Below are 21,736 nucleotides of genomic sequence, written 5' to 3'. Positions count from 1 at the left end.
TCCGGGGCGTCTGCGAAAGGGATGAAAACTATCCCACCCATCCATCCCCCACCAACCCCAGCACACTGTAGACATAAATATAATTTCCTTTCTCTTCTGTCAAGGTCAATTCTCCCTACATTTGAAATCAACACCATCCAGGGAGGGGAGGAAATACTCAGCGGCCTGTTTAAATCGAACACCAGATCATGATAACAATATGGACCGAGAGGAGACGCGAAATGGGTTTATGCACCATCAGCAGAAAACAAAACACTTCCGTCTCAGCCAGATCCTTCATTTGCCTTCACGTGGTAGACCTTTTTTCAGAGATCCTGCATATACATTCTGTCCTGTTCTACTAAATGATGACAGTGGGTAAATGATGCTTCTCACTCGCTTTTATTTTTCCAAGTTAGGTTCCTGTAAAAATGTTTCCTTCATCACTTTTCACATACAGTACTTAATGTACAGTAGTCCGATTTAAAAACAATTGCCTCTTATGAACCATTCTTTGTAATGAATCAAAAACAAATAAAGTGAAAAGTGTTGTCCGATTCAGGAACAAATTATTCTTATGAACCCGTTCTTCTAAGTGAATGAAAAACAGAGTGACAAGTGTAGTCCGATTCACGAACAAATGACTCTTTAAGAATCAGTTCTTTTCAGTCATTCAAAAACATAGTGTTCAATACTGTAGCTTGATTCTCAAAACAAATGACTCTTATGAGCCAGTTCAAAGATTAGTTACTGGTTTGAATCAGCCTGAAACTCTCAGCCCTGCATCATTTACAGCATTAGCACAGAGAAACATAACCAGCTTCACAACATTCAGCTCTGTAAAATTAATGTAAACAAGAGCCAAATTTGACAGAGAATGCAGATCCCACAACCGAGAAGCACGAGAACCAGTAGCATTTTAGTGAACAAGGTGTACCTACAGAGCAACAGTACAACAGAAACCAATCGACTGCTAATGTGGCGAAGAGACAATCAAGAGGGTGCAAGCACCATCTGAACTTCCTGAGGGGATCGCAAACAAGCTCTCACAGCCTCTGTGAAGATAACGTGCGATCATTATCAGGTCTACAGAGAGACAGACAGAAAAAGAGGGAGACAGACAGAGAGGTCTCGTGTATGAGAGTTTGACTGGGTCATGCTAGAGGCCCTTAACAGATGTGGAGAGGACTGAGGTATCTGATTAAAGTAATCTGACAGGACAGGCCTTCCTAGCCCCGTTGGCAGCTCATGGGAAATAACCCTACGGCCTTATGTTGCACAAGGATGTGTGTTTGTGTTTACATGCCCCTGTTTGTGTTTCCCACCTTTGCATCAGCCATCGAAGCAACAGTAACATGCTTGTGACTCAGATGCCACTGGGATCTTGACCCTCAGAGGACTATCGGCCCTAGCTAGTGTAACAATCGAAGGAGGACAGGGAGTGTGTGTGTGTGTGTGTGTGTGTGTGTGTGTGTGTGTGTGTGTGTGTGTGTGTGTGTGTGTGTGTGTGTGTGTGTGTGTGTGAGAATGTGTGTTCAGGTAGCACGAAATCAAAAGTAAAAACCAGAATACCTTATTACCTTAGGATACCTTACTTAGGTGCTGAAATATTAGTATCATTATATTAAATGAATATTAAGTATTAATATATATTAATATATATTAAATATACAGTATATAAATATGCATGTGCAGGAACACAGAGGTGTGAACACACACACACACAACCTAGATACATAAACTACAAGCAGATACTTTGTGTTTTATGGAGCTTGACTGAACAAACAAATCTCCACCTGCGCAACTGTTTTGTGAGACGTCCTATTTTCCTCCAGCCACTATTAAAAATGCCTCGGGGTGCTGCGACTGAACCTGGCAAAGAAGAGAGATGCTCTTTGAGGACAAAGAAAATCGTTATTGTGCGGGTCGATACATCGGTGGAACGGCTCGTGAAGAGAAACTACCTCAGAGAAACCACAGCACTGTTTCACAGCACCGCTTCTACATTCCCCTCAATAATGGAGGAGAAAGAAAAGGTGGCTAATCATGCAGGTAAATAAGCTTTTAGTCTGTAAGACTCTCGGAGCTTAAACTCAACACCCGCTCCGAGCACAAAGCATCAGCGCCGAGTATCTCTCTCTGAATACTGTGATTAACAATTATATATCACACAGTAATTTCTGCTGAGGGCATTAGGAGATAGATAGACTGATAGCATAGAAACACAGTTAGATGGAAGGACAGAATGAAAGAAAGTGACAGACATAACGACAGACAGACAGACAGACAGATAGATAGATAGATAGATAGATAGATAGATAGATAGATAGATAGATAGATAGATAGATAGATAGATAGACAACAATAGATAAAACAAATAGACAGACAGACAGACAGACAGATAGATAGATAGATAGATAGATAGATAGATAGATAGATAGATAGATAGATAGACAACAATAGATAAAACAAATGACAGACAGACAGACAGAGACAGACAGACAGACAACAATTAGATAAAACAAACGACAGACAGACAGACAGACAGACAGACAGACAGACAGATAGATAGATAGATAGATAGATAGATAGACAGACAACAATAGATAAAACAAATGACAGACAGACACAGACAGACAGATAGATAGACAGACAACAATAGATAAAACAAACGACAGAGACAAACAGACTGACAGACAGACAGACAGACAGACAGACAGACAGACAGACAGATAGATAGATAGATAGATAGATAGATAGATAGATAGATAGATAGATAGATAGATAGATAGATAGATAGATAGATAGATAGATAGATAGATAGATAGATAGACAACAATAGATAAAACAAACGACAGAGATAGATAGATAGATAGATAGATAGATAGATAGATAGATAGATAGATAGATAGATAGATAGATAGATAGATAGATAGATAAAACAAACGGCAGGCAGACAGACAGACAAACAAACAGATAGATAGATAGACAGACGGATAGACAGACAACAATACATAAAACAAACGACAGACAGACAGACGGACAGATAGATAGACAGACAGACAACAATAGATAAAACAAATGACAGACAGACAGACAGACAGACAGACAGAACAACAGATAGATAGATAGATAGATAGATAGATAGATAGATAGATAGATAGATAGATAGATAGATAGATAGATAGATAGATAGATAGATAGATAGATAGATAGATAGATAGATAGATAGATAGATAGATAGATAGATAGATAGATGGTCAAAATGAAAGTAAAAAAGCAGAAAACTAGGAATAGAAAAGGTTAGACAGATTGAAAGAACCAAAGAACAGACAGTGGGCGTCAAAACAAGTATCCTCTGCATTCGCTCTGAGTGCGATGTGAATCAGGCCTAAGTCACTGTGGATAAAAACATCAGCTAAATGACTGCTTACTAAGTAACTCCCTCTTATAGAAGCACACTGATGTAAACACAATACTGTACATACTCAAAGACAGGGATGTTTTAAACAACACAAACACAAACAAAAAAGACAAATCAAAAGATAGAAAGGACTAAACAAAACCAGCTAAAGAAAGAATGCCTCTGCTGGTGGCATTCAATCAACACGACATTATGCAAATATACACAGTTGTAGTGTGCTGCGAATAATTTGGCAGCATTGTAAACAGTAATCACATTTAAGAATGAGCGAAAAATAAAATAACAGTATTTATATCAGAGCGATGCCTAATCCGATAAGCCCTCTTCATTTACTCAGTCAGAGCGCTAAACATGTTTTCCAAAGAACACAAAAGGAGACGCTAACACGCCGCTTCTATTTCCGTGACGCTAAGATGGAGATAAAGAGACATTTATCACTTTTATTGTGCCTGTCTGCTCGCTACAATTAATAGCAGACGATAATTTGATCTTTTTTCGTCTTTTCATTTCTTCTCCTGACAGCTTTCGGCGCAGAGTAAAACTGAGATGAGGAATCTGTACCTTAGAGGCATACCGCAGGGTGTGTACGAAGTGCGCGTGTAAGAGCGCAAGTGTGTGTGTGTGTGTGTGTGTGTGTGTGTGTGTGTGTGTGTGTGTGAACGAGCCAACAAGCACTTCAGTCCAAACTGAACTCCAAGGATTTATGCTGTCAACGCATCTGTCACAGCAAATAATAACAAAGAAAAATGCACTGCACATACAGACTTACAGAGAGCAAGAAATTATGGCAGAGCTGGCCAGGACAATCTTTAATGCTACATGGGAACAGTGATTAGCACTAGCGCCAACAACCAGAAGCATCCTTTTAATATCCAATGTTAATTTCCTCTGCTGGTGCCTATCAAATCAGCAGTAGTCTTTACATTAAACGTAGTAAAGGGTGGTTAAATACAGTTTTCCAAAAAAGCAGAAATGAATAGTACTTTTGACAAATACATTTAAAATGATGTACATTCAAACATTAGTTCAGTGTTTTATCAGTGTAGTCTCCACTTATAGTGGCCACCATTTTGAGATACAGTAGCACTAGTAAATACCAATAAAAGAAAAAAGTTTTATGTCAAAATACTATTCATTTCTTTTTTTTAAGTAGGAAAAAAGTATGACTAGGCAAATTCTACAATCAAATATGCCAGCAAATTCAATATTTCTAAGATAGCACACTAACAAAATGCTTCTGGATTTGCATAATGCTACATCTATATCCACTGGAGCCATTATAAAGTCCAAGCCCATTGTTGGTTATTTAGGAGGACACAAAAGAGCTAGCAAACCTTACTTCCACACACAATCAAATAAAGAACAAACCACAGATGTTGATACAAAACGGTCAGTATGGATCCTATACACGTAAAGTGAAGGACGGTGAGATGAATCGGGGAGTGAGTAAGATGGAGACGGTGATCTGACTGGTTGTGGCATCTTCAGAGATGATGCCAGGCCCAACAGACACAGAGGGGTTTAGTGTCAGATGTGACAATTTACACTGAGTGAGCCTTCTCAAACTGTCAGCCAGGACTGTCAAGAGGTTAAACAAAGAGGCCACACACATTAAGCTTGAGGCTCTTCAGACAAACAGAGAAAGAAAAGTGTCTCTGCAAAAATGACTAGCTTAAACTTTTGGTCTGGTTCTTGTGAAAAGCTTGTAAAGTTGGTCAACTAAGGTAGTTACACCCATGTTGGAGACCAGCATTCAAAACACAAAACTGGTGACTAACTATAAAAAGAAGCCAAAAAAAAAAAAAAATTCACTTACTGAAGCCACTCAAACAACTGCATTAAAAGGTGCCATCAAATGTTTTTTTTACAAGATGTAATATAAGTCTAAGGTGTCCCCTAAATGTGTCTGTGAAGATGCAGCTCAAAATACCCCATAGATATTTTTTAATAAATTTTTTTAACTGCCTATTTTGGGGCATCATTAAAAATGCGCCGATTCAGGCTGCGGCCCCTTTAATTGCTCCCGCTCTCGACTTTCTCTCATTGCATAAACAAAGTTCACACAGCTAATATAACCCTCAAAATGGATCTTTACAAAGTGTTCGTCATGCAGCATGTCTAATCGTGTAAGTACAGTGTTTATTTGGATGTTTACATTTGATTCTGAATGAGTTTGAGGCTATATGCTCCGTGGCTAACGGCTAATGCTACACTGTTGGAGAGATTTATAAAGAATGAAGATGTGTTTATGAATTATACAGACTGCAAGTGTTTAATAATGAAAATAGTGACGGCTCTCTTGTCTCCGTGAATACAGTAATAAACGATGGTAACTTTAACCACATTTAACAGTACATTAGCAACATGCTAACGAAACATTTAGAAAGACAATTTAAAAATATCACTAAAAATATCATGTTATCATGGATCATGTCAGTTATTATTGCTCCATCTGCCATTTTTTGCTGTTGTCCTTGCTTGCTTACCTAGTCTGATGATTCAGCTGTGCACAGATCCAGACGTTAATACTGGCTGCCCTTGTGTAATGCCTCGATCATGGGCTGGCATATGCAAATATTGGGGGCGTACATATTAATGATCCTGACTGTTACGTAACAGTCAGTGTTATGTTGAGATTCGCCTGTTCTTCGGAGGTCTTTTAAACAAATGAGATTTATATAAGAAGGAGGAAACAATGGAGTTTGAGACTCACTGTATATCATTTCCATGTACTAAACTCTTGTTATTCAACTATGCCGAGGTAAATTCAATTTTCAATTTGATGGCACCTTTAAAGCATTTTTTTAAGTACCAATGAAGAAACAATAGGGGCTTTCACACCAGAGGAACCTTTTCCTAAAACTATTGGCGGATGTACCCGGATTTTGCCGTGTTTGCACCGCAGTAACTAGGAACTATTTTAGTCCTAGGAACTCTTTTTGGGGGAACTAATTTAGCTCCTACCTTAGAGTAGGGTCTAAACCAGCTCTATAGTGATGTAAGTGTACATTGATTGGCCAAACCCATGTCAAACACCGGTACCTGGCATTTTTAAAAAGCCGTGTAAACGTATACTTACTCCATGGAAAACAGTGATTTACCTGTTGTCTGCGGGGTTGTATTCTTTTCTCACTCTCGATGATATAACACTGCAAGTTGTCATAGGGGATTTTGTCTCTTAGCCCCACTTTTTGCTCTTTCAATCACATAAATTATGTGTTTACATTCCATCTCCGTTATCACGAAACCCACTGCACAAAACAAACGCAGCTCCAATTATTGTGTCCTCCATCCACCGGTTTTTGACGTTTGTAAATGCCGCGCTTAAAGACGCCGCTGTAGGCCACTTCACAGTTCCTACTGTCGATGCGAATGCAACCAGGCACAGGGGGAATTAGTTCTCTGGGAACTATCCTTGTGGCTAGCTCCTAGAACTATTCGGTGCAAAAGCCCATATTCTTCCTAATTTCTGGCCATGTTCCTCCTGAGTTCTACTCCACATAGATCATAAAACTTCATCAAAACACTTCAAATTTATTTCAAATGGACAATATCATTAGTAGATCTATGTTATATGTTTTCATGCTCGGGTGTCCCTGCATAGTTCAGATGCACGACTCTTGGCATCCAATTTGGAGATCGTACAGGATTTGGCTGGAAAACTAATATAGCCATCAGTATGAACACTGTTAGACACATTTGGGATATGTATCCGTCGTGCAGGGCGGAAGGGCTGGCGGAGGAGAGCGTGCCAAGAGACTGCTGGGGTCTCAATTAGGGAGGTGAGGGTTAGAAAGGTGGAAGTGCCATGGGTCCTGGCAGGACAAGCCGCAGTGGGCCAAAAGGTGACGGGCACCTGCTGCTGCGGCAGCCGCTGTCATCCTGTCAGGATGTTTCTGCCTACTCATCCAGAAGCACCCCTTTGCCCCTGTCACTCTGTGTCTAATGCCTTCCCGCTTGCTGGAGAAGATCTACAGAGGTGCTAGCTGGCGGACAGACAAGGAAAGAAGAGGGTCACACAGTTAAGACCTGCAAAGGTTAAGGTATGGCAGTTAGGTACCGGGATTTTGGTCCAAGCCAGCTCCGAGAGTTGTGGTGCTAAGCCTAGCCAGATGGCCTTTGGGGGGAAGGGAGTCCCGGGTTATCTCGCTTATCCTTCGCACTGCCTCGCTCTCAATTAGACAAGCCAAAAACAAGAGCTATTGACACAGCCCACATCAGTCTTTGTGGTACATTCTTGGCATGGGTTCCCGAAGTGAATTGTTGTGTGAATGCAAGGCAGACACACTGAGGAAAAGATTGGAGTCATATTTCAGTAATCTACAGTCAAGACCATTTAGTTCTTGTCATTTTTCTCCACCTTCTTTGTCTGAAAGGAGAGGGCACAGCACAGAGGTCAATAGAGCCAAATAAATTAACAGCTTGTAATGAAGTGAGAGGAGAAAAAAAGGGAGAGGTGGAGGAGGAGAATGAGAAATGACAGGAGCGAGTGTGCAAGAGAAAACAAAACAAGCAAACCTGAGCGAGTGAACAATAAAGTGTGGGGAAAAGCCAAGTTATTTGGTGATTAAAATGTGACCTTCAGACATTGTCCCAAATGCTGCCCCCAGCCATTTGCAATTCTCTATTGAGTACACTTTTTTATGTAATATCTCACAGACTGCTGGATAGAAGTCCACCTTAAACTCCACAACCGGTGTAGGTTTCTCAAGGGACAGATCACGAGTACCCGTCTCAATAACAATAAAAAAAACTGACAAAATGGGACACCCTACAGTCTTGTAAACTTCAAAGATATGTGAAAGTGAAAGCTATTAGACTGCAAGTACACATAAAGTGCACCATTTGGCATTTGAGACAGGGCCAAAATTTCACGTTAGGCCATTTGGATAGGCAGAGCTTTAACATATCCGAAAAGGTTTATTTGTCAAACTAAGTGGCTTGGATCAGTGAGTCAAATCCAATCCTGGCACAATAGACTGCTGGTCAATAACTCCAATCTTGGCATCTAAAAAAAAAAAAAAAAAACAATGAAAAAAATGAGCACACAGGACAGAGAGTAATTTAGCTATTCATCCCAATTGTGCTAACAAATGGAGGGATAAATATGTTATTGGGAAACAATTAACCTCCCGATGTATCTCATAGACTTTAAACGAAGCATTTAATCCCTCTTTTCAAATGTATCAAAGCTCAAACTGTTATCTATTCATTTCCAGTGCAAGGAAATCTGCTTTAATCTGCTGGATTAACCCCTCTGAGCTATTTTCATCAAAGGAAAACTAATGCTAGACGGCTCCCTGAGTGCACTACGAACAATTGAGTCTTCAAAGAAGAAGTAGAGGAAGGATAAAAAGGAAGTGCCAATGTCAGAGAGACCTCAGAGCTGCCTCCTGATTTTTGATAAAGCAAGAAGCAAGACTGTGCAGAGGATATATATATATATATATATATATATAGCATATGTCCATAACCTTACTGGGCGGCTGCACACTTGTGAAGTCAAAAGATCATACGCAGAAATGCAAATATCAGGATAGATTTGTAAAAATAACCAATTCTCTTTAACTTTTATAGCTAAAGTATTGCAGTAAGCCTTTATCAAGTGCAATGCGTGACCACTAGACACTAGTCCTGTGGGTAAGCTCAATTATCATCAAGGGAAGCACAGACAACCAGGGTCATGACCAAAGGGGGTCAAAAAGTCAACACATCACAAGAGAATCACCCACCTCTTAAGAAAATCGAGTACTAGCATTACACCGGATGAAACTGAGCGCAGGCCTAAGATCGCTCGGGGGCTGGAAATAAACTAAAGTGATTAACTCAGTGGCATGAGGTTACGTAAAGATGACATTTAATGTAATGAAACTTCATCGCACTCAGTCACGCCCTGCCCTTGTGCACGTTTGCGTATGTGAGTGTGCGTGGTGGTCGCTGCATAACTCCTGTCATCTGAGATGTCCGGAGCTCAGCGCTCACAATATTCACTTTGTTGTGAAGAATATTCTGTAATCCGTATTGGAACTGAGTGAAGGAGTTAAAGATCTGAATGTTCTCCAAGAGCCAGCCCCCCCCCCCCCCCACCCCCACCAAACCCTGCGGGTCTGATTAATGGAAACACTGCATGACTCTGTGTGATTGGAATGAAGATGGAGGGGATATTGTTTATGATCATGTTAGGAAAGAGACAAAGCTGAACCCTGATCATCTACAGAGGGGCTTGTGGAAAAAAAAGAGAGAAGGGTGTTCACTGTTTATAGGGAGGGATGTGATCTAAGTGTTGCATATTATAATTTCACATGCTCTCACACATACACACACACACAGTCATCTTTGGCCTGCTTTTGACCTCGCTCATTTTAGAGCACAAAGGGCCACTGTGTGATATCAAAGGCAAAACATCTCACGCTCTGCTCAGATGGTCACTAACACAGACTAGGGCCCCTTTATTTTAAAACAGCTCAACAGCCCACAGACAGACCTTAATCAACCCCTAGCCTCAGTATAAATGCATTCTCACATGTAAACAGAAATAAAGAGGCCACCTGAGATGATCACTGTAATGGCTGTCAATGAAAATCCAACACAAATGGATATGCTTACTGTGGCAACACCATGGTACAAAGACTGCATCAGATGGTACTAAAAAGATACATATTCATGACCACCAGTTGGGTTGGTAAATTACAAGTTATCTACATGTGTGTGGTAGGGAGGGAAAACTCAAATTCCACATCATTACTGTCTGTAGTGGTTTAAAAGTGACATGGGCGGACATGTGTCTCTTCTAGCCAATGAGGGTCTCTCAGAAAGTGTGCACTTCCATTTTCTATCAATCCTTTTCACTTCACACATATGCGAGGCCACAGAGGGCTAATGTGGGCCCCAGCCACGCTTCCTCCAGGGCTTGGAGCCAGAGAGCTAGTCATACAAACACCACAGCCTGCCACAGAAGATCAGGGTGGCCCACATAGGAGGGAGTGGAGAAGAGGGGGAGGACGGTGGTGGATAAAGTGGATGAGCCACACACACACACACACACACTGAAATACAAATGCACACAACTGAAGCCTGTCAGGACGTATGCCAAGTTGGTATACTTTAATTACGGGAACGTCTGACCATGAAAGAGCAGGGCCGCTCGCATGTGCGCCGCACACATGGAGATTACACTCCAGTCGCATGGCTTTCCACAGCCGGGATCGTTCCTCAACAATGGGCTGAAAGGGTCGGAGAAAGACATGGGGCTTGTGCAGAGGGAGGAGGCTGTCGTCCAACCCATTGAGATGCTGAGAGGAACATCCTGATATCATGCACGGTAATCTTGCACCAATGAAGACATAATGAATCTTGGCACGGGGAGGGTCTACAGATGGAGCGATCCCTCTTTTTCCCTCTCTTTGTCCTTCCCTTTCAAATCTTTCTGCTTTTTTGCACTCTATCGCGCTCTCTCACAGTATTTAGAAAGAATTTTAAATCACTCAGCGGAAGAAAAATTCAAATGAAAGTGGTTCGTTTTACAGATGTGGCCTCAATATCCCTGGGCTTCCTTTTATGACAGACTTACAATTCTGTTGAAACCAAATGTAAGTGTGTGTGTGTAAGTGTGTGTCCACTGCCTCTTCACCCCTCTGACTTTGAAACTCAAATGGAAAGGCTCACTCTTACACGGCAAGAGCTCCTAATTCAAGATTGTGAGTGGCTAGCGAGCATGCATATGAGTCCGGGCAGCAGATGTGTTGTGCGTGTAAGCAAACCCATGAGTGTCTATGGGTTCGTGTCAGAGGGCCTCTCCGTCCTGATTGCAGGGTCCTCTCAAGGGACTTGATGCCTACTTGATAATCACTATGTCTGGAAGTGCTGAGGCCCCCAATAGCCTGTCTGAGGCTGGATTGGCCCCCTCTCTTTTACAGTGCAGTGATTAGCATCTCAAGAGCTTCAAGAGAAACCAAGCCATGGAGGTCACAAGAGACTGAGGTCTTTGATATGATAAACTAAACTCGACAGCATCATACAATTCAAGAGGCTCAGACTTGAAAGTAGGAAACCAACCCGATTTCATGAGAAAAAGTAACTATTTTATGAGTTGGCGACTTCATGTACTATTTGTATGAAAAAAAATAAGCATGAAGGTCCACCCCTAAACCTAACACTCAGTGGGGCTTCAGTAGATCATACGAAAATCAGGTTTGGTGCAAAGCATCTTGAGTGACTGGTGTGTATGTACATAGCAAATGAGATTTGAGAACTATAACATGTTAGTTTTCAGCAAATAATGATTTAAATTTATTTTTGTTGATTTCAGAGCTTGTCAGTGAAAACAACAATCAATTTTCATTGTATGAAAGAGAACTGCTTGAAAGTTTTCAAAATTAGGGATGCATCAATATCAAAATTCTGGTTGATACCAATATATTTTTCATGTTTTCAATCAATCAATCTAATATCGGCCAATATATTGTGAATCCCTATCCGAAATATCTGTTTCTTTTCCACTAAACTAAGAAAATCATAGTAGTTTGAAACAACATTACAGCAAATAATTGACTGCATTTATTTCAAAAGGAACGGGTTGCTACAGGGTGGCTAGCTAACTGCTAACCCCTCTCCAAATCTTAACCTTAATGAAGCTTCAAAGGGTCTAATCTCATACCAGAAGCAACAGATTAGCCACCAATAGCCTTGTGACACGATGGTGGCCACTTAAAAGAAGAACAAACCTGAAGAGACAGACTCTCATTCACAATGTCGTGCCTGGCCAGCAGTCATGGGAAAGCCACTATCCGGTGTCTCCTGATTCTGTTGTTTTTCTTGGGTGGACAGATTTCCTCCCGTGGAAATGATGAGGAATAAAGACGCTGTGTTCTTTCTTGCCTTTAGGCATACATTCAGGGTCTATATGGTGTTATCTTCCACAAACACGCTAGTGCGGTACCACTGAATGATGAAAGCATTTTCGTTTGATTGTGCTTGAGTGAAAAAAACAATGCAACCATCTACGTGCCTATAATGATGTGACATTGCCATCTTTAGGCATTGAACGACGTAAGAAACTCCACTGAGCTTCACAAAAGGTGGCAGACAAGATTACTGTTCTCTCCCATAATCACTTGCAGCAGGTCTGTAGAGAAAATAAGGGTCTGGCAGCATTAAGAAGTCATTATCTTTAAAGTTACAAGGAAGAACTTTCCTACCAAGTGTCATCTCTGAGACAGCCTTGAAAGGAGGTCCCGGAGGGGCCAAACGTATCGCCTCTGATCATGAAACGTAACAAACAGGGGAGCGCATTAGAATTCTGGAGGGCTGGCAGGACACTTGCGTGAGGTGCTTCCATAAACGGAGAGAGAGACGGAAGAGATGGCAGACACCCCGCATATGCAGATGAGATGCATGACACACTCAGTTTCCACAACAACGGAGCCCAAGGGAGAGCTGCCCTGGTGACAAAGGCTTTGGCAGCCAGAACACCAAGACCTCCTCGCAGACAGCGCTTCATCCAGTCATTCTGTGATCTGGGCTTCAAGAACTTGCCGGAATAAGCACACGGAGTCTGCACAGACTCACTGTTGATATACTAACAGAAGCACAATTTTCATATAACCCTTACTGGCAACACTTCACTTGAAGGTTATAAACAAGATGCACTGTAATGCATTATAATGTACCTTACTATCAGTTGCATGTTCTCGTAAATAGTTATAATACATCTTATACTTAGTCTTACCTTACATGGTTAAAGATTTAATAGTATAATGCATTAAATCACATTAAAGTGTTACAATCCATTATACGATTTAAAGATGTAACCATGAATAGGTAATGCATTGTAATTATGGCTACAATTATTTTACATGACAAGGTGTATTATTTATATTAATATCAATATTATATAATATTATTATATCAATATAATATTGTTTTATATATTTTAAATATTTTTCTTATTATTATTAAAAATATTATAACAATTATTACTGCTTTGCGATATAGTTAAATTGATTAACATTTCGATTACATTAGCATGAATTAATATGTTTTATATATTTTAAATATTACATTAAAGTTATTATTATTTTATTAAGAAGAATTGTATTTTTTATTATTATTATCGTTTTGCAATATGGTTCAATTAACATTAACATTTCAATTAAATTTGCATTTATTAATTAACTAATTAATAAAGGCAATTTATTAACTTGTTAATTTGTATATATATATATATATATATATATATATATATATATATATATATATATATATATATATATATATACACACACACACACACACACATATATACATATATATTACGTTAGCTATACGAATTGAACCACACCATAAAATGTTAATTATTAAAATGAAAATTAGCTGTTCAGAATAGTTATGCTAATAGTACCATAGCAAACAACACTAATAATTATTAATTCAAGTAAAGTGTTACCAGTGTTACCATCACGTCTGTCCAGCTCGAACCGTCTTAGATGTTCAGGCGGGACACTCTGGGCCCCTACAAGTGTGGCAAGCGCATGAGGGCAAACTGCAGGGATCGAGAGTTCAGTGTTAATGCGTGTGACTGACCACAGAGAGTGCCATGTCTGTTGTGACGAACGGGCAGATGGCGCCAATGAGAGGAATGGAAGTGAGCAGCTGTTTCGGCCCTTCGCTGCGGGTGGAGGATGGAGGCGTGTCCGCAGTTGTCAAACAACGGGGATGACGTCAGGGGCGGTTGCAGATGCCACTGGGCAGGCAGCTGTCCTTCCCTGGCATCAGGTGAGGTTGTGCACAGTTGCGCTGGACACAGCTGTGGCAAAAGCTGGCATGCAGCATCCTAGGAATGTAGCTGGTCACATCCTCTGTTGGCATCTGGTAACAATCGTACACACACACACACACACAGTCCATAGCTCTGCTGGAGAGCACAAGCGGCCATCACACATCAGTGACCCTCTGTTCCACTTGACAGTGTCCATTGCTGCGGGATGGAGTCTAGTCTGCGTGCTGGATATCCACAGCTGTCAAAGAAACACAGGCCACCTCAACGCAGCATTAAACAAATGAGGCAGAAAATGAGAGAATACCCGACATTACCGTCATTCGGTTTACGAAGACACAAAGCACATAAACACAAGCTGTTTGGAGGGTGTATAAACTTTTATGCTAACACAGCATCCTTCGCTCGTATGATGATAGCTTATTGGCATTGGCTTCGCAATAGCCTGAACATGTTTATATACAATCGCCATCCATTACAGGCTAATTTTAGATCCATTCATGGGTACATATTCTCCCCCTGGACTCATAGGTTAAGTGCTACTCAAGGGCACTTCTGAGCAAAGTCAGGACTTTGAGGGGGGAAAAAAACCTGCGAGCACCTGGTTGAAAGTGTGCTTTCCTCACAGATGTCCAATGAGCTTCATAGCCAGGGGCTCTTTCAATCAAACCCATCTGCCAGTGCTTAAAATGGCCACATAGAACCAGGGTACACATACGTATACACATTGCTTAGCGAGCTGCCTTCTGCCTTCTCCCTAGATATGCAGCTCCCTTCTAAGGAGACATATGCTGCAGAATTTGAACCTATATAACTCCACATGCGACATAAATAGCCCTTCTCACTTAAAGCGCACTGGAAACCTGACTTACATTTGACTGTTAGAGAGTAACATTAGCATGTTGCTAAGCTAATAACAACACTGACAAGCATAAAAATACCTAAAACACAAAAATGAGTGAAAATAGTACACTTTTAATTAGACTACTTTTTTCATCAGTGAAAGAAACAACCACAAGACAAATATTTAAACTTGCATATCTGCTTAACATTAATTACATTGAATAAAAGCAGCAAAACACATTTTTGATTTTACAGGGTCTTTAAAATGCCATCTAAGTAGACAACACACTAGGTTTTTAGATTTAGAAGAAAGCTAGATAGATAATTGGAGAAAAAAATGGAATAATAAAATGAACATTAAACATATGAAATATTTATATTGGATATTTATAAATAAAAAATATCAGTTTCATAATGGTAAGGTTTTAGGATTCAGTCAGGACACGGAGGCAGAAACTGACAGTATGACAAAATGATAAAGATGATCTTTTACTTGCTCAAGAAGAAGAACAAAGAATAGACACAGATTGAGACAGAAACACGGGCACAGTGCCCGCTATAAGAGAGGAGCTGGATGTGACATTTATTTTGTCTGTGTGAGAGAAAGAGTGTAAAATGAACAGCTATCCGTACTGGCACAGATTCAGCTTCACCTTGACAATGAGAATATTAGATGCTAAGAAAAGTCACCACTGAAGAAAAATCACAGTTGCGACATGCTACAGTCAGTCTTCCTCTTATTTGTCCCTCACAGGCGTGACGCTTCATAATGCCACTCGGAGCGACTGACCATGCAACAAACTTCTGAGGATTCGTTCCGTTCCTTGCTGCACGCTCCCTAATCACTGCCACCAATCACTGCTTCCGACATTCCCGCCGAGGACTACAAGATGTTGTCAATCATTAATCGTTCACAATCAGGCGAGATTTCCACAAGGAGAAATCACTTCCTGCCGCGACAACGCACAACCCCCCCACCCACCCCACAAGCCTTCCTTCTTGCTCATTGCTTCCAAATGTTATCTGTAATTACCATTCGCTCGGCAAATTAGCTCAAATCAGATCATGCTTCTTAATTAAAGTGACATTTCAGCAGTGGAGGGGGTACACGTGTGGATGCGCTAACATGCTAATTAGCCACGCTAACATGCTAAATGATAAGTGACCTGTAGCCCTCCACCAGCATTTAGCTTCTCCAAGGGAGATCTTCACTAGCACCTGAGGATCAGGACCGCAGAGGCGGGTAGGTGGACATTACATGAACGTGAATGATTGGTTATTCACAAGCACTTTAATTGCCAGCCGCCACGTGTCACCACATCTGACCACATGCCGGTTTGCACATTAACTCATCACATATATATATATATATATATATATATATATATATATATATATATATATATATATATATATATATATATATATATATATATATATATATATATATATATATATATATATATATATATATATATATATAGTTCTGATTCAGATAGTTACGACTCAGCTTGCGTACAAATAGTCTAAATCCAACGCATTTTCAACCCGCTTTATTAGCTGTTGTCTTCGATTTAGAAGTCAGTCAAGCTGAGGCTTGAGGTTGGAGGAGTCAGGTGGCAGACATTTATGCCTAGAGGATTTTTTTATGGAGATTTTCACTCCTGCAACCCCTAATAGTGGATTCTATAAAATCACTGACATTGACCTCTTGTGTGCACTGGCATTTTTTAGCAGGGTCACACAATACATCTCATAAACACGCACATGACACATAAACAACCTGCATTATATATATATATATATATATATATATATATATATATATATATATATATATAAAAAACACCTTTGTACAGAAAAAAATGGTGCTTTAATAGGAGCAACACGACATGAAAGTGGACTCTGCATATAGGCAAATTCTGTCATGTGACATCACATTTGTGTTAAAGCCCTTTTCTTGACAATTTTTTTCCGAACTAATTTTTTGACATTTGAAGTATCGATATAGAATTTATGTGCAAAAGATAGTCGACATTTGAGAAATTTTATAGATAAATGGCATTTCCATCAACTATATTAGTAACCATTTTGAAGCGCTAAACCCTTTTTTTGCACAAAAAAAATCGACAGACAGAAAGAAAGATAGATAGATAGATAGATAGATAGATAGATAGATAGATAGATAGATAGAGAGAATGACAGACAGAAAAACAGAACGACAGATAGAACGACAGACAGATAGACAGATAGAATGACAGACAGAACAACAGAATGACAGATAGATAGATAGAGATAGATAGATAGATAGATAGATAGAACAACAGATAGATAGAACAATAGATAGATAGAATGACAGACAGAACAACAGAACGACAGATAAATAGAACAATAGACAGATAGAATGACAGACAGAACGATAGATAGATAGATAGATAGATAGATAGATAGATAGATAGATAGATAGATAGATAGATAGATAGATAGATAGATAGATAGATAGATAGATAGATAGAAAAAAGTGATTGAAAACATGAGGAAAACCTTGAAACCATCACTACAACTGATCTTCCAAACGATCTTCCATGTCACAGTCTAAAAGCCCATCATGGGCCTTTGCTTCACAAACATTAACACACACACAAACCCACACACACACTCGTACAGCTGTCTGCAGCCACTAAGATTTAGGCCCCTGATTATATATTCATACAGATGAATCAATAAGGCCTTGCAGCAACTGAAAGACTAGAGGAATTACAATGAGCCCACGTCAATAGACTACAGCTTTACATTTCATTAGGGCCAGACCCACACTTTAGCACTAAATGAATAGCAATAAAACAGCACCGCCGGCACAAACACACATCCAAGATCCAGAGCTGGTCCATCTCTTACAGCTCGGCTCTTGAGAGCTCAGACGTATTTGGCTAAGGCTCTGCAAAGTAACTAGATTGGCTGAGGTGGTCGAGCAATGAAAGGAACAGGAACAAGTTGGTGAGAGAAACGCACAAGATCGGTACTCAATTAACTGACACATGCCATCAACATTTGTTCATACACCTTTCTAGCTTTCACCTCATTTGGAACCTAGACACACACAGTGTATTTGCACACGGGCCATTGATTTCTGTCTAATGACACAGGCAGTGCTGTCCAACTCGGGGCAGCTACAGGAAGAGCAAGGTGGAGGAGAAATGTGATTCCGATCATGGGATATCACTCGACATCCGCTGATTCCCCCTCACCACCCCCGCGCTCAACCTATATCCAGCCAGCGGTTTAGACATCACACCGGGGTCATATACAAGGACTGAGACAGGATTACTGCATACTTCAGCACAAGCACGTTTGTGTAGAAGTGTGTGTGCATGTGGCTTGTTTTCATATTCTTGAGAGCAAATGTGCCTGACTATTAGTATTCTAATACAAATACTTTTATAAAACATTACTGTGGCAGTACCAAGATTCACTGATGGTATCAGGTAGAACTACCTTTGTACTTTGATATAAACCATGGTATTTACATGGCACTGTGAAATATTTCAAAGAATACAAATGTTATTACAAATGATTGCATTATTTTTAGTGTTCAAGATACTGTACCACTTAACAACATGGTGGTCTACTGAAATCACTGAGTACTATGATGAAAATCTATTATGAAAATCCAAGAAATTCTGTTCTACTCTATTCTATTGTCCCTTTCAACCACAACATTACTTCTGTCCGACAAAGACACCATCCCGAAACCTTTACGGACATCCGCATCCGACCTCAAATGAGCACATTCAATCGCATTACCTTAACCAAAAATTAAGCATGCGACTCACCTTCTTCATCCTGCCGCTACGGGTGCCGGTGAAGGCTACGGTGTGGCCACGATAATCATATGCCGCCACTGACGTCATCCCATCGTCTTTGTCCAGGAATAAAGGGATCCCCTCGATCGTAGTGGTGCCCCCTAAAGGCTGGTTGAAGTCCTGGCCACAAAAGTTGTCATCTATCTGCAGAGGCTGTGTGGAGAGATAAGAAAAAGACAGAGTTATTCAAGTAGTTAGTGAGTGGGAGGCGATGGCGGCCAGTATGGCATTTTCACTCGTCTTAATCTTCTGCAATACCAATCCATTGCTCAATATTCCTTTGGGTCATTAAAGGCCATATACTGTATTTTCAGTGCTAATGAATCAGCCAGAGGCCCACACTCATACAGATATATCGCAGGACGAGTCCCTGCGCTTGTGCTGCTTGAAGAGCGGTCGGAAAATATAGAGGACCTGAGGGAAAATCATTTTCAGCTCTTAACTCCTTTGTACAGAAAAACTGCTCACATGGACATGGCCAACACCAAATGTCGCATACAATGCCTTGCAATTCAATGCCTTGTGCACAAACAATCCCTAATCGTCCCAGACAAAGACGATCGCACAATGCACAAAGTGTCCCGGGAGACGTCCTCCCCGTTCTGGCCGACAGACTGGGCTCATTAGCAGAAACAAAAGTGGCCGTGACCCCTACTGCCCCGCATTGCTGCCCAACGGTGCCCCTCATCCTTCACCCAGCGAGGGGTGCCACTGCTGCCAAGGATGACCCATTCCAGGCAGCGGGAAGGATATTCAGGCTCGCGAACACTGTAGCGGACCAGCACTGTGCCCTACAACACAAGAGAGCATGTCCTTCCCTAACCCCATGGGAGATGCTGGGATTTGCTCTGAAAATAGAATGAACAGAAGGGGATTGGACAGTGCATCCCTAAGGTTAGCGACCGTCTGGGTTACACCGACCATCATGCACCTACTGTAATTACAGTCGGCATGCACTCAGGTACGAGCAGGACTCGTCTCCAGAGAGAATGCGTTTGTTGCTCACCGTTTACAGTTATTGCCGCTAGGTGTTATTCTCAGTTAGATGAGGAAACATTATGTTGGCAGAGTTAATGACGCTGGTAATGGCGGTTAATGCAAGCCAACCAATGATGCTGGAAATACCACTTGCGTTAGCAAAGCTCGAAAAGTGCTGGCAAAGACAAGGTCGTGGGGACAAACTACGACTAATGGAATGTACTGAGTGGATGAGTCCGACCTGGATAATGGCATTGCCCCAGTGCATCAGGGTGTGCAAAATTCAGATTCAAAGAATTTAAATATCAGGAAGTTAAACTGGAATATTGGAATTGCAACTCAAAGAAATTCAACACAGTTGATGTATTCTGGGAAATTATTTTCTCAATTCAATGCTTAATTCACTTAAAGGGGTTCATTCATGAGAAAATGCTACACACACTGCCCTCCAAAAGTTTGGAAACGCCCTATAAAAGTGGGGTTTTGGACAATATTGGCATGAATCCTTTTTAATTTGTGATAATTTTGCACTGATGAGGGACAACACAAACTATGAAAACGTATTTTACACATAGAAAAAAATTTACATTTTCGATTCATCAAAATATCCACCATTAGCAGCTATCTGACTTAAACTGGGTTCTAATTGGTTCATTGTATTCTAAACTTAATTGGCAATAAATTGTTGAAGCTATTAAGGTGTGCTGACCCAAAAATCTTTTACAAACCTGGGCCAAGTTTAAATCAGTAACCAGGCATCACAGCTGGCAAAGGGGCATGTCTGACTTTGACATGTATATATTTCCATTATTATGTAATCAAAATGAAAATTATTATTGCTGGTTTTCAATGATGATGTCAAGTTGTAATGTATTTGCACCAAAAAATGATAAGGATTTATGCTGATATCCTCCAAAACCACACTTTGCCAGGGGTGTTTCCAAACTTTTGGAGGGCAGTGTAGGTACATCACTAAACAAGCATATTTAAACACACAGTCGGTCCTGTTTCGCTCCTACCTCCATTTAAAAACTGTAGAAATAACAGGGCAGCCACCCATAGCCAGTGACCGCGAATGGCAGTGATGCGTATCTATCAGAGGTTCTCCAGTATGCCTCATGTAGATTTCTTCTTTTTACTCTTCTTAACTCAAATTACACCTTCATTTTGGGGCAAAGGGAGAGGGAAAGATGACTAAACAACAGCGCAAGGTGGACTACACAAGGAAGGAATGTGTCCAGTGTAGAATGTTTTTGGTGGGAGGAGAAGGGAGGAGACACCCGTGAAGGAATCTCATCTCTCCCATAAATCTCTAGATTCGGAGCAGGGCGTTAAGGGACACGGACATGTTAACAAGTTAAAGACAGACACCATGCGACCACAGTTTCTTGGGCTGGACTGAGACTGTCATCTTCAATATCCGTGGAACGTGAGGGGGATGACAGCTGAGATGGAGAGGGGCCGAAATGCCTCTGACAGGCTGGACAGGAAGGAGATGCCTCAGAGTCCAGTCAGAGAGCATGAACCTCAAAAACTTAAATTAACCCATCTGTGCTGCTGCCATTGAAAATCAAAATTGACCCTACATGATAAATCACGATCACTAAATTCCAAATGCATTATTTACCAATTTTGGAACTCACCTCATCCTGTTCCAAACCTGTATGACTTTATTTTTCTGGAAAACAAGAAAAGAAAATCCTTGCCTCTGTAAATGTGGACTAAAGCTCTAAAAAAGCACTATAAAAGTGATTCATACAACTTGTGCATTATATTCCAAGTTTGCTTAAGTCATACAATAGTTTTTATGAGGAACAGACAGAAATTATTGCTAGTGACTGATAAAACTCCCCTAAGGTGAGAGGTTGATTGCCA

General features: G+C 40.6%; 1 protein-coding gene across 1 annotated transcript in view; it reads right to left on the bottom strand.

Moving 5' to 3' along the window:
• The window catches only part of plxna1a (plexin A1a), a 260,833-nt gene that overhangs the window by 183,529 nt on the left and 55,568 nt on the right, over nucleotides 1-21,736 (bottom strand). Inside the window, 1 exon segment of the mRNA XM_048179014.1 lies at nucleotides 18,854-19,036. Coding sequence (XP_048034971.1) covers nucleotides 18,854-19,036 — 183 coding nt within the window.

Source organism: Megalobrama amblycephala, linkage group LG24 (assembly GCF_018812025.1).
Source record: "Megalobrama amblycephala isolate DHTTF-2021 linkage group LG24, ASM1881202v1, whole genome shotgun sequence".
NCBI lineage: Eukaryota > Metazoa > Chordata > Actinopteri > Cypriniformes > Xenocyprididae > Megalobrama > Megalobrama amblycephala.
This window is presented reverse-complemented; position numbering and strand designations above follow the sequence as displayed.